We start from the raw sequence: 15200 nt of genomic DNA on the forward strand, positions 1-15200 counted from the left end.
GTCTGTAAGGTGACTTGTTTGTTCCTAGGTTTCCATGGATTCTGTGACATTATGTTGTAATGGTAGGCTATGTGACAATGACTGAAGTGCCATCCAAAAATGGTCTGGCCCATCCGAAACATCCATCAGGTGCACGCTCAACAGCTGGATAGGCCTACCTTTCCTTGGCCTTGTGTACAATATGTCATGCTTAATGATTATATGGATTTTCTACTTTTTTGTATTACTGCCATGTTTCTTTATGGATGCTATACATAGAAATGATCTGAGAAGGAAAACGAACAGCACTTTATCTGAATATATAGAATATATAAGACAAAATGTCTGGCAACTATGAAGTGTTGAATCATTCATTTGGACAAATGGCACAACAAGGTGTGAACATGTGAAACCAACAATAAAACTGGCAGAACTGATCAGACTGTAGCGGGCCTGGTATAAACAAGGCAGACTAGAACATGAAACATTTTGTCTGGCAGTGCAAGATTCAAAACTGCAGGCTGTGGGTTGCTCCAAATCATTCAAGCTGCGTCTGCATGTTATGACCAACAAAAGCAGATGTGAGGACGGATTTGTGACGAACCTCAAATGGGAATATATTCCCTCAAATATTTCCCTCATTCAGGGCTGTTTTATTAGTTTTCTTGTTGAACAAAATCAATCTTTGGTGTAGATGACAACATGCGGTAGGATGAAAGACTTGTAACAGGCCATTGTAGCATTTTTGGCAAGGTCATCATATTCCTCCCATCTACATGAGGATCGCCGACAGAGGGCCACATAATGCCCAACCATTTTTTGAGTCATTTGGAGGTTGACGGGGTGCTGAGTGACCTACTTTCACAAAATTAAAAGTTAAATAACTAAAAAATGGGGGGGGGGGGAGGGGGGGACTGTGGATTCTACAAGTGCTCATGGTCATCTGGATGTACCTATGTGTGTCCCACCTTTTTTGTCATTTTCCTGAATTCACGAGGTAGGCTGTGAACTTTGAAGGAAGTTTCCCCAGACTCGTTCACTGCCATTCATTTTGAGGCTGCCTATGACCCTCCGAGTGCTCCGCCTCCCTCTTTTGCATATGAACCGACTGCCTCAATGGAGGATCAGTCTGGAGGTTGACGGGGTGCTGAGTGACTTTCGAAAAATTAAAAGTTAAATAGCATAAAAACGATTTGTGCACAAACGGTAATTTTGCCTGCACAAACGATGCACAAACGATTCCAACCATTTTGAAGTCATTTGGATGTTAATGGGGTGCTGAGTGACCTACTTTCAAAAAATTAAAAGTTAAATAGCATAAAAACGGTTTGCGCACAAACATTAGTTTTGCCTGCACAAACGTGCACAAACGAAGCACAAATGATGTTTGAGTCATTTGGAGGTTAATGGGGTGCTGAGTGACCTAAGGTCACCAACCTCTTAAAATGTAAATATCTTAAAGAGGGTTTGTGCACAAACGCTCATTTTGCCTGCACAATCGTGCACAAACGATGCACAATCGAACCAAAATGCTTTTAATCAGATTTTCAACATATGGGGTGCCAACTTCACACAGGTCTACCTTTCCTCACCGGAGGGGCGAAGTTCTTACCTCGGAGGGGGTGAGTTTGAACAGCTGGCGTCTCAGCACAGAGAGCATTGTCCTACTGTGGCCTTGTGATTCAAACGCCAGATAGGCGAAGTTTGTAACAGTAAATAAACACATGAATGGCAGAAAAGCAACGAAATGTGAGATTCCTCAGGGACCCGTAGGCAATGATTATGAGGATGAATAGGAGGATGACGATGTCAGTGGGTCAGAGAACGGTCAAGTAGGCCTAGTGGGGGGGGGTTTACACCTGGATTCTATTTCGGGCAGAGGTGACGAGGTCCTTTGCTGATCTTTCCTCATCTCTTTCTCCCCACTCGTTTCTTGTTTGCTGTCATACTCTCAAACTGTCCTACCTCAAAATAAAGGCATAGGCTAAAAAGGCCAAAAAATATATTCAAAACATTCCGACCCGGCATTATGTCATACAGCATTCAATTTTTGAGTTTGAGGTTGCGATATCGGGATTCCAATGAAAATGAATGCAGCAAAACATATATCATCTGTCATCAGTAATCATTATCATTATCATCAATAATCATCATCATCAACATCACCACCAACGTCACCCATGTTTAAAGAGTAAACCTGGTTCATTAGTAAAACACAACATGGCTGGTAGCTCAAACGAGTCGCAGTATCTTCTTAAAGTGTATTTGTTGGGTGCTCTTGGATGAAGGGGATCAGTTCAATTCAAAAAAGGGAAAAATCCAGGCAACTCTCCTTCACCTGGAGTTGCCTGGATTTTTCCCTTTTTTGAAACCTGGTTCATTGTTGAAATGAAAAGACCCGACCCAAATGGTCCATAGGCTAGCCTACTTTGCTGATCCCAGAAGACGCAGAAAAAATATCACATTCTCACTTCGGTAAACAAAAACAACTGATTCGTATGCTAGCAGGTCCTATCATCTCTACAAAGTATCTGAATCCCATAGGCCTACTTACAGTGGATGGGGAGTTGAGGACGGCTATATGGAAACCACACTGGAAAGTGCCACCGATGCCAGTGATGAAAATAGCGGCAGTTAGTAGAGGGCTTTGAAGCTGCCAACACAGAACACAAAGGCACTAGTACATACAGTTGTAGAAAAAAAATCAAGTTTAGGAACATTTCATAAAGATTATTTTAGTTTTTTTATGCTATAGGCCTACTGTAGGCCTACACACCATATAGCCTAGTCTAACACAATTGTTAACACATTTGCAAGTAAGGGAAATAGCCTATCATATCCATTTTTGGAATTGGTGTTTTTTTGCTTTTCTAGTAGGCCTACCTTTTCTTCACCCTGTTTCCAATTTCCCTCTTAATTTTTGGTACCATAATCCTACTGTAGATGACCGACATTCCATATAGCAAAAATTACATATTTGGTGTAGCCTCTTCACCGACCTATTCTCCGACCAATTCACTATTTGCTGAAAATGCTCAACTATATCATAACATGCTATGACAATGCAGAGTCTTAAGTAAGAGGTTAAGACATAGCCGTTACAATTTTGGTGACAGAAGGGGTATAACATAGACGCTACACTAAGGGGTTAAGGTATAGCCCTAGAGCTTCAGTAATGGTGAAGCATGCGGTAGGGATGTAATTGAATTGGATGTAACAAAATTAGCACTTTTATGAGTGGGTTTACACTGGGTTTACACCGACCTACTGCATATGTTAATAAGAATGTGTAGGATACTTTGATGTACGTGAACAAAATTACCAAAAAAGTCAAGTCAAGTTGGCATTATTGTCAGTGCCATGCAAATAGGCCAACTTTATTGTCAGTGCCATGCAAAGACAGGACTGACCGGCATTAAAATGCAAAACAGGACCAATAACAGAACAAGTAATAAAGTGATTAATAACGTGCCAACATTTGAAACATTCAACATTAAAAAATAATTTAAGCTAAAGAAAATTTGACAAGAAAAGAATGTTAACCAGACCTTACTAGTGGGCTGTATTGATGGAAGATAAAGCAAATGGTGAAGATTGGAGACTTACCAGTTCTCTGATGGCACACACCATGCTGGAGGAGAGTTGTGATGGTTGTTGGAAATTTCGGGCCTTTTTGCCCGAAATTTGTTCTTTATTCGAGGTAAAAAAAGGCAAACAACTCATATTCAAGTATAATAAAAATCCAATGATTTAATTCCGAAAAAGTATAAGTACAAAAAGTAGTAATTTGTCAAAGTTTAGACAACGAGTAGTAGAAGAATAACAGAGCTCTGGAGTTTCCTAGTCTTGACTGATCCCTGACCAATAACAGTATTCTCTCAGCCCAAGATTTGGAAACTGACCTGACTTTCCCTAAGTGTATCTTATATAGGAATTCTCTGTGTGTGTGTGTGTGTGTGTGTGTGTGTGTGTGTGTGTGTGTTTACTTGTCATTTCATGGGGGTGTGTGTAGGAGTGTGTGTGTCTGTTCATGGACCAGACACAAATGGGTAGACAACAGATAGAGGGACAGAGTGGGGTGAGAGGTCAGAGGGGAGGTCAATGAGAGGAGAGAGGGGAGAGGGAGAGAGGGGGATGAAGTGACAAATCTCATTCCTTGTAACATATGGATCATATAATCAACTAAACTTACAGACATCCTGACTCCTAAAAGATCAGGGGTCAACTCTGGCCTGGCAAATTAAGAAATGGTGGGAAGGAGGGGGACAGAGCTGTATATAGGGGAAGAGGGTCTGTGACCTGTCAGAGATGTAATGTTGAGACAAGTGTCTATGTGTATTTATGTGCCTAGCAACAAGTGTGTGCACGCCGTCTTCCGGTCCAGCCATCCCTCTCGTCCATCCTGGTCCTCCTGTCATTACTTAGGGTGGGCTGGTATTGGGCATTGTTTTCCTGTTTAAGAGAGAAACCAACAGAGAACACAGAGCAGATACACAGGCCTGCTGATATTCATTGACTAGACCCATAAGTCAGGGGTACTGACATTTCCTGGTGCCTACTCCCAGACCCTGACCCATCCTTCAGGTCAGAGACAACGAGGAGTGTGACCGGTTTGTGGCTGTCCCTGTAATTTAGATTAGGTTAAAAGCTGCTGCCAGACCCTGCTCCTAAACAGACAGCAAATGGTGTTAAAATAAGGTTAGAAACTCAACGCAGTCTCACCCCAAGTAGTCCATTTCTGACTACCTTGCACCAGACTGCAATTTTTGACGTCTTGTGTATTCCTTCCACGTCACATTTTGACTATATGGCCTAACCCTAAACCTATTCCTAAACCTAACCTCAATGACGTTATGCTGCCACAAGGGGGCGCCTTTGAGGACATAGTCAAAATGTGACGTGGAAGGAATACCCAAGACGTCAAAAATTGCAGTCTGGTCAAAGGTACTCAGGTATTGACTACTTGGGGTGAGACTGTGTAGGAAACTCGAATGGGTCAAACAAACTCCACATGGACAAAAAGTTCCACCAGGCCTGTCACAACCACAAATGGTTACTCACAAGTTTATTAGTTGGCAGAGGCCTAGTATACAGCCCACATGATTGATCTCGGCCCCTGAACATAGTCGGGAACGATAATGTGACCCCCAGAGAAAGAAGTTTGCGGACCCCTGTTATAAACTAATGCACATACTATAAGCATTATCTAATTACTAACAACTAAACTGCTTTGATAAAAAGGAAATAGGTTAAAAAAGGATATTTAAAAAGGATATTTCTCTCAGTAGTGCGAGGGTTTCTGCTTTGATTCCTGGCCCATCAAGTTGATGGTACTGTAATTTACCTGTGTTCTTCCCCATCCTCTTTCATAACTAAGGTACCCTGAGGGTAACACTTCCAAATAAGGGGCCATAATTAACAGTAAAGTAGCTACAACCTAATACTTAAGTAAGGGTTAATAATCATTACTTAATGGCACATTAGACACATATTAATTGTTATTAATGCATATGTTGAACATTAGTAAGCAGTTACTTAACTATTAGATAACTATTACCTTGTGTTACAAGTTAATAGCATATTATTATTTAACTAATAGATAAGTAAGGGCACAGTTAATAGTTAAGTAGCTATCAGGTCATACTTAACTAAGGACCAAAATTAACACTTACATAATACAAAAGTAAGGCATAACTAATGGTTAATTAATACTTAAATATTGGGTTTTGGGACCCTTATATTAGAGTTGGCTGATGATAACTAATGGTTAATTAATAGATATATATTGTTGTTTGGGACCCTTATATTAGAGTTGGCTGCGGATAACTAATGGTTAATTAATCGATAGATATTGGTGTTTGGGACCCTTATAATAGAGTTGGCTGAGCATACCTAATATTTAATTAATTAATCTACTGTGACATCTAGTTTTCAGTCGTTCAAATCACTGTAATAGTGGCAACAGGAGCCATTATATAGCAAGGATTAGACGTACACTTCTCAATGATGGTGGGGTGATGAGATGTAATTTTTTCATGTACCACTTATTAGTTTTAATGGTAAAAACCCTGCAATAAATGCAGAACATTATGAAGAGTAATAGTTTTGAAGCGAGACTGAACCATTCCTCTGTGATAATTAGGTTAATGTTTGAGAATATTAGCTCCAAGAAGAGCAGTGCATGATGGGTACGCAATCTACAGACAACAATATTTCGGTATTATTTAATCATTAGATATGCCTTGCTTTTGTATTAAGTAAGTGTTAATTAAGGTCCTTAGTTAAGTATGACCTAATAGCTACTTAACTATTAACTGTACCTAATCTAATGATTAAATAATACCGAAATATTGTTGTCTGTAGATTGCGTACCCATCATGCACTGCACTTCTTGGAGCTAATATTCTCAAACATTAACTTAATTATCACAAAGGAATGGTTTAGTTTTGCTTCAAAACTATTACTCTTCATAATGTTCTGCATTAATTGTAGGGATTTTACCATTAAAATTAGTAAATGGTACATGAAAAAATTACATCTCATCACCCCACCATCATTGAGAAGTGTACGTCCAATCCTTGCTATATAATCGCTCCTGTTGCAACTATTACAGTGATTTGAACGAGTGAAAACTAGATGTCACAGTAGATTAATTAATTAACTATTAGGTATGCTCAGCCAACTCTATTATAAGGGTCCCAAACACCAATATCTATTGATTAATTAACCATTAGTTATCCGCAGCCAACTCTAATATAAGGGTCCCAAACAACAATATCTATCTATTAATTAACCATTAGTTATCCTCAGCCAACTCTAATATAAGGGTCCCAAAACTCAATATTTAAGTATTAATTAACCATTAGTTATGCCTTACTTTTGTATTAAGTAAGTGTTAATTTTGGTCCTTAGTTAAGTATGACCTGATAGCTACTTAACTATTAACTGTGTCCTTACTTATCTATTAGTTAAATAATAATATGCTATTAGCTTGTAACACAAGGTAATAGTTATCTAATAGTTAAGTAACTGCTTGCTAATGCATTAATAACAATTAATATGTGTCTAATGTGGCATTAAGTAATGATTATTAACCCTTACTTAAGCATTAGGTTGTAGCTACTTTACTGTTAATTATGGCCCCTTATTTGGAAGTGTTACGGTGTCCTGGTTTGGCAACCTACCCTTAAAAAAATAAAAACTCGCTTAATCAGATTGTGAGGTGGGCTAATAAGCTAATTGAAGAGTCACAACTGTCTGTAGAATGCCTCTTCAATGGGCAGCTACAGAGACTAGCTGGATCCATCTTAGAGGACTACACTGCGAATTCCAGTATCTCATGTGACGCTGTGACGTCACAAAACTGCGTTTAGTGAGAAGTGAATCTGCGAGACAGCAACAACACAGGACATGGAAACGTGTGAATTTGTTTTCTTTGGCTCGTCTTTGGTGGACAAAAATAAAATGGATTACTATGAAGTATCACTTTGGCAAACCATTTTGCGGACGTAGTTGGAAGGCAGAAGCTGAGAGAGGTAGGTGCGCCACTTTTGAAAACTCCTATTGTATCGTACCTGTGCTACCTAATGGAACTGTGAACCACTAGATCGACTTGTATGGGTACACACACCACGGCCAAAGCGTTCAAAAGGGTTTTAATGCACGCTAGGAGCTTTAAAACAGGTCAAATACGTGCCGACGGGCCAGGCTTTAACCGAAAACAGCGCAATTGAACAACTTTGCGCAGCACGCATGAAAATTTCTCGCGGTTTTCCCTTTCATCCTTTTCCCTCGGTCCACCCAAGATGGGATATGAATCCAAACTGGCCGGAATTCTCCTTTAAGCACTGCACGCAGCATCCTGGTGTAGCACCCATCAGGGGACTTCTCTAGGGTTGGTTTCAGGGTCCAGCATTCCCTGCCATAGAGGAGGACAGACTCTACTGTCGCGTAGAAGAAGCTGAGTTTGATTGGACAGGGGAGATTGGTGTTCCATACACTGGCCATACCGTTCAGGGCCCTCCACGCAAATGCCTTCCTCACTTTTAGATCTTGCTCAGTAGAGTTGACCCATGAGCCCAGGTATTTGAAATCGTCGACCTCAGCTTTCTTGGCGTTAAGCCTGAGGCCGACCTTGGCGCACTCTAGCTCTACTAGTGATGGAATTTTCGGTTCTTCTTTGAGATGCGGTTCTATCGGCTCTTCTTACTATGGAGAGCCGGCTCTTTCGGCTCCCAAACGGCTCCCTACATATATGTTAACATTATTAATAATTAATAATAGTTTTAATTTAACTTTACAACATTCTGTTCCATTATTGACATTGTGAAACACTTTGGGCAGTTCATGCTGTGTAAAAGCCTTTATGAATGACACATTTAGTAGGCTACTATAATCAGTCTTTAAATAATGACCCAACATACCCAAATACAAAGTACCGGTAAACTAAAAATGTTTTAATACATACTATGTATTTCTGATCGCTGTGAGTGTGTATGTAACACCTGCCCTCTACCACGGGCACTTTTAAAGGATACAACGTAGAGAAGAAGGGGGAGAGAAATACAAAACAAACAAAAAAGCTAAAACGGCTCCCATTAAGGAGCCGGTTCCTCTCGTTTATATCAAAGAGCCGGTTCTTAGAGCCGTTTCGTTTGCGACCGACACTCACTCACTCACAATCACTAAGCCCTACCCTGCTCAGTAGAATTTGTGCTTGTTCTACATTGTCAGAGAGCAAACTGATGTCATCCGCAAAGTCAAGATCTGTGAGGACCACTGCGGGGTATCGACTCGACTTCCTTGGAGATAGTGTGAAGCCAAGTTCCTGCTCTCGCCCACTGATTGCCCTCCTGAGCGCATAATCAAGGACTATGATGAAGAGGAAGGGGGCTAGTGTGTCCCCCTGCATAACTCCAGCCAGGATGCCAAACTCCTCACTGTTGCCATCTGGGGTCACCACCCTGGCCCTTGTTCCTGCGTACATGGACTCTATTGCTCGGAGTAGGTTGGGGAGAATACTCATCATCATCATCATCATCATCAACACTTCCCATGACAACAGTACTGTTCACAAGTGATGAAGTGTCTTTTCATTCAGCATCATTAATAAATGTCACGTAGTATATCTAGGAGTCATGTCATCGGACAATTTTCTTTTTGGGCTTTATTGTGCTTTATTTTTGGGCTTTCTAATGCAGCATATTGTTTTGAAGAGCGCTTTGCATATTTAGGCCAAATTATCTGTCATCATTCATCATCATCATCATCACAATCACCATCACCATCACCTTGTGTTTAAAGAGTAAACCTGGTTCATTGTTGAAATGAAAAGGCCCGACCCAAATGGTCTATACTTTACTGCACCTTAGAAGACACAGAAAACATTTCACATTCTCCACTTCGTAGGTAAAAACAACTGATTCATAAGGCTATTAGGTCCCATCTCTAGAAATCCCATATGCCTACTTACAGTGGATGGGGAGTTGAGGACGGCTATATGGAAACCATACTGGAAAGTGCCACCGATGCCAGTGATGAAAATAGCGGCAGTGAGTAGAGGGCTTTGAAGCTGCCAACACAGGACACAAATGCCTCTTTTCCACTGCCGGTTTTCTGGTAGGCCTACAGCTCGACACAGCGCGACTTGGCCGCCACTTTTAGCTCTTATAGTCTCATGCACAATTGCAAAGCAAAAAGTGGCTGCCGAGTCGCGCTGTGTCGAGCAGTAGGCCTCCCAGAACACCGACAGTGGAAAAGAGGCAACAGTCATGGCCTAGTTCCTGTTTACATCCACCGCCTATATTAATAAGAATATATAGGTAACATTGGGCTTGATGTATTACATGTGAACAAAATTATAAAGCTGGCTTTATTGTCAGTTTCTTCATATGCACAGGTCAGACAAGGAAATTGAAATTACGTTTCTCTCTATTCCATGTGAAGATAGACATAAGCACAACTGACAGACGTTTAAGGGCAAAACAGGACCAATAACCGGGTGTAAAAAGTAATAAAGTGATAAACAACATTTGAAACATTTAATATTTAAAGATAATCTAAGCTTAAGACAATTGCTCCCAAATGTGTTGTAATAGCAGGATCTTGGATTAGTTGGCTGTATCAATGGAAGATAAATCAAGTGGTGAAGATTGGAAACTTACCAGTTGTCTGATGGCACACACCATGCTGGAGCCAAATCGTGATGGCTAGTGAATGTTGCTGGATGCATCCCTCTATCTCTTTCTCTTACACACACACTCTGTTGCCTGTCACATCATGAACTCCAAATATATAGGTAAGCCAGGAGGCCATGAGTCAATGCTTCATTTAGATCCAGGTGTTGCCAGTAGGACCTGTAGTCCTGGGTTGGTGTGTGTAGTTTCATAAGAATTGTGCCTATATAAGCTTTACCTATGGGTTGTGTAATAATAAGTGCGTGAGGAATGAACTCCTCACACGGTAGCAACATTTATGTTGATGACATTCACAATTTGTTTGCATCAATGATTTTAGTATTATAAGGGGTTATTGCGTGAGGAATGAAATCCTGTATTATGTATTATTATGTAGGCCCAATTATTATTATGTAGGCGTTATTGTGCGTACTACCAACTTAATGTAGGTTATATGATTTATGAAATCAGCTATTTGATATATCATCATTCCATAAATCACATATTACAGTCAGTGTCATAAAATCGTTTACGGTTGAAGGCAAATTTGCGGGTCTTTTGGCTGGTGTATCTGGCTGAACACTGTACAAACACAGACAACAAAGCAGACAACACAGACAACAACCCTTTATTTTTAAGAGGGTAGCTTTATTGCCACTTACCTGGTAAATTGTGTAAATAAGGTAAATTGTGTAATGTCTCTGTGTTTGTGTGTGAGTGAAAAAGAGAGAGAGAGAGAGAGAGAGAGAGAGATATGAGCTTGAGGTGATAAGAAGAGATCGTCAAGACCTTTTTTCAGTGATGAACAAGATAGCTGCCAGAGAAGTAATGACTCATGGCCTATAAGTACCAATTTACAATATGCATACAGTGCCTCATCAGGCCTATTTGCATAGAATGTACATAGACATATACTGTATAGGCCTACATGTAGTGCACCTTCAAGCCTATTCATATGTGATTACAGAATACACATAGACATCTTTGTCACACTAGTGTCACTGACCCTGAAAACGTACTAGGGACGAGCGCCTTTTTGGAACGTTCCAATAACGCTGTCTCATAGATGGTATTTAGGGGCTGTCTCTTCTCTCTAGATCTAGGACACCTCATGCCTGTGTTTCCACTGAAAAAAATCAAAATCTATGATTTTCAATATCAACGTGCCTCTTCCAAGGTTAGAGCAGAATATAACTTTGCAAGATCTCCACCTGGACTGCCTTGGACCTACACAAAGACCTCACACAGACAAAAGTCTTCAATCGAAAGACCATTTGCTAATATGGCAAGATATTATTTTAGATTTAAAAAAGCTTTTGGAATCCTAATCTGACTCTTTAATGTCCACTTCGCGCTGCCTATACTGCACCGGTGTGTACCTCTCTTTGGTTGGTGTGTCACCCCATCATCTGTGCCCTGTGGCAGGCCTGATTTGTGGTGCTTACGCCGGCTTTGGAGTGGCCAAAGGGGTTGGCCCCTGTGTACCTGACTGCAGTCAGTGGATGGTAAGCTGGCCTATGCTACGTTGATGTTGTTGCTCCGATGGTAACGATGACCCTATTCACTAAATCTACCCTCACTTCCCTCAGTGTGTGGTCCAAATTGCGATTGTTCCGAACCACGGATCTATGATCGGGTAAGCGGTGCCTCTCTGATGCTGTAAGTATTCATTTCTTCCTCTTGATTGTCGCTGTCACCAATTACCTCTAGGCTAGTGAGTAATGGGTACTCATCTGTTACAGGTGGGATTGCTAGCTACACTCCTCGGAGGTTGCTGTTTTGTTGCCGTCACACTCTGCGCCGGTTCCGAACTGGCTCCACCTGCTCGTCCTGCTTTGGGCCCACTGTTTATTTTAGTTTTCCTGCGACCTGACTTTTGTTTGGTTTAATTATTTTCATTTCTGTTGATTTGTTATTTTCTGGCCCATTTCTTGGGACACCAGCCTCCTCGCTGCGCTTTGCGCAGGTCTGGTTACTCCCTGTGTGTGTTGTGAGTGTGTGTGTGTTGTGTGCGTCTGTGTGCGTGTGTGCATCTAGGCACGGCACCGGAGGCAAGTGTACACCCCCTTCAGTCAACCTACGGCGGTGTAGTTCTCTCCTCTCTCTTGCTACACGAAAGTTAAGTTGCATCTAGTCCTCACTGTGTATGCAAATGGTGTAATACATTAGCACGTGTCATTCTCGCTATTGAGTGTCTCTCTCTTCTCTCCTCCCTGGATAGGTATGGAGTTGCCATAGCGCGCCGGTCTTCAGGTGGTGGATTCCCTCACTTTTCCATCGCTGTGTGCACTTGGGTGACTATTACTATTTTGCTGTGTTTAGTAGCAGTAGTAGACGTGTGTTTTCTTTTTATTGTGTGTGCCTATTTTTATGGTGTGTGTTTATTTTTGTGTGGCCTTTTCCCTAGTCTTTAACTATCCCTTTTCAACCGTGCTGCTATTGGTTAGCCTAAGCCTAGCCCCCCCTTTAAGAGTGACACCATTGCCCTGTCTCCCTCGTACTGGGGCGTTTCGTATGACTGAGTGTAGCCTCCCTCCTCTCTCGCACAGGTGCCGTGCGTGTGTATGCGTGGTGTGTGTGTGTGGCCATTGGCCATATTGCTCCACATAACGGCCCGCCTGTGGGTGTCTAATAGGGATCAGTGCAATATTGTCTTTAATACAATTCATCCATATTGTATTTTGTAATGTATTAGTATTTGTTCCTTTGCATCACCACTGCATATTTGCACTTTTGAATTCACCTGACTCCACTGACCTGGATGTGTATTTTATTGATCTGTATGATTACTGTATTGACGATGTGTATGGACTGAGAACCCTGTGTCGAATGTAACCTCAGTGTACTTGTTTGCATCCACAAGACATTCATGACCTTGGCCTGATCAGCCAACACTGATATTGAATTGTGCTGTACATATCATATTTGTGAAAAGAGAATAAACACTTGAACTTGACTCCTGCCTAAGAGTGCTCCGAACCTGTGTCCTGGTTTACTAATTTGGGGGGTAATTTCACTCCTAGGTTGTCTTCCCCCACCCTAGGTGGCGTAGTCGTGCAAGAGCTGAGTTGAATTTAATTAACTGTTTACGTGCCACTGTTACAACTGCATTAAGGTTAGGTTTAGGGGTGGTTTGGGGCATAGCTTGACCAAGCGCCATATGTGCTCATCGCAGCCCATGCAGCTGAAGTCTTTGGCACAGAGGAAAACAGGAACAGGACATATGACCTGGGGCTGGGGAATTATGGTGACCGACCCCAAACAGCCATTGGTCGGAACATTGAGCTATCCGAGCAAAGGGTTTAATGTAATTAGGCCTATTTCGAGTTAATGGGCTGTAGGATCAATGGGAAATTTTCGGAATACTGACGCGTCGGATCAAAGAGGCGTCGGAAAAATGACATGCTACCCGTTCTTAGATACATTCACTCAGCTATCAGGAAAGAAACAGTGTCTTGAAATAAAGTGCAGTGTGTCAATCCAAGTAAAAAAAAAGTGTCTTTATGAGGTGCAAGGTCACAAAAGGCTCTTTTCCACTGCCGGTTTTCTACCCAGTACAGAACGACACAGCGGCTGTGTTGGTCTTTTGTAGCCTTGCGCACCATCCTACGTACTTCCGCCAAGAGACTTGGCTCCACACTACGTCTGGTACCCGTTTTCTGTGGAGCGATGTTGAGCGTCAGGATTTGGCCGGTACTCTGACGAACATTGTAATTTTATTCAGGCATGAAATTCCCTCACCTTTCGGCGAAATTCGCCGTTTTGAAATCAAAATGGGTCATTTCTGTGAATTGTGTAGATCCGAGGAGAAAATTTTAGGGGGGGGGGGAGGTCGAGGGAGGAGAAAAGTGTAGCGCCAACTTACTGTATCATTGTGTAGCGCTCTACCGTAGAAAACTCATAGAGATTAGAAAACTTCATGCCGTTTCAGGAGAGATTCCACAACTGACAATGATGTTTGACCAATCACAGCATTTGTTGCTGTCGGCACAGCCAATAACGTGAACGAGCTCATTCTAAGTCCCGCCTTTCATACTTCTTTTTGAAAGCGCAATTTTAAACAGGTGCCGCTTTGGTCTGCGGGGCTGGCGTGGTTGTATCAAATATCTTTCTTTATAGTTCTAGAACATCTCTGATTATAAGAAAATGTCCAAACCATCTGTCACAGACAGTCTACGCGTTTCCCAGAGAGGTAGCTACTTGAGATCATGATTCTTGAGAACATCAAGACGCAAGCTTTTGGATGAGAAGTGAGTGGATGTAGTTAGCCACAGTGGTTAACCCTATCGCGCCGGATGCAAAACCCTCTCCACGCTGACACAAAAAAAAATCCATCTCAAAAACATCCTGCGTGTCATTTCCAAACGTCCTGCAGTACGCGGAAACCGCCACAAGAGAGCAGCGGTCAACAACAAGTTGATCACAGCTCGGCGAAAAATGCAAAAATGGAGTAGAAGCGGTTTCCCTGACCGACGCTGAGATATCGACAAATTGCAAAAGGTTTGTGTACAAATTTCCGAAATATCACTCTACATCCTTTAATTTGAACACTTGCTTTGTGCAATTAATCAAGGAAGAGTTTATATTTTTACACCCGTGTTGCAGAGAGATCGTGCTAAAACTGATGAAACATATAAGCACCATCCGGCGGTGGCAGGAAGTCAGCCATCAATGCATTTGCTCCATAGGGAAACTTACAAAGCATACCACGACGATCGTTTAACAAAACACACAAGTTGTTTTACTTCAAGACAAAGATATTGCCTTAAGAAACACGTTTTACTTGCGATTTTGAAAATGTAATGCAAAATGTTGAAATTATCATCTCGTAAAAAATGCATTGAAGTGAATGGAGAAATGGTCCAATTGTAGTAATGGACCCATATATTCAAATTACACATAAAAAATGAATGATGATCTATATTACACTCATAAATAGGTTGTTAAGCATTCGATCAGCTATGTTTTTACATAGATTTTAAAAAATTACCCAACCAGGCTGTGGGAAATATAAAATATGGTCCTGCTAAAACAAGGATAGGCTTA

The 15200-nt window shown here is 41.4% G+C and overlaps 1 protein-coding gene across 1 annotated transcript in view; it reads right to left on the reverse strand.

Annotated features, from left to right (window-relative positions):
- LOC134449812 (solute carrier family 2, facilitated glucose transporter member 11-like) overlaps positions 1-10166 on the reverse strand; it is a 37009-nt gene extending 26843 nt beyond the window's left edge. The window contains exons 1-2 of the mRNA XM_063199919.1: positions 10143-10166; positions 9452-9550 (exon numbers count right to left, since the gene is read on the reverse strand). Coding sequence (XP_063055989.1) covers positions 9452-9550; positions 10143-10166 — 123 coding nt within the window. The remainder of the gene's footprint in view (positions 1-9451; positions 9551-10142) is intronic.
- Positions 10167-15200: the final 5034 nt, after the last annotated feature.

Source organism: Engraulis encrasicolus, chromosome 5 (genome assembly GCF_034702125.1).
Source record: "Engraulis encrasicolus isolate BLACKSEA-1 chromosome 5, IST_EnEncr_1.0, whole genome shotgun sequence".
NCBI classification, from domain to species: domain Eukaryota; kingdom Metazoa; phylum Chordata; class Actinopteri; order Clupeiformes; family Engraulidae; genus Engraulis; species Engraulis encrasicolus.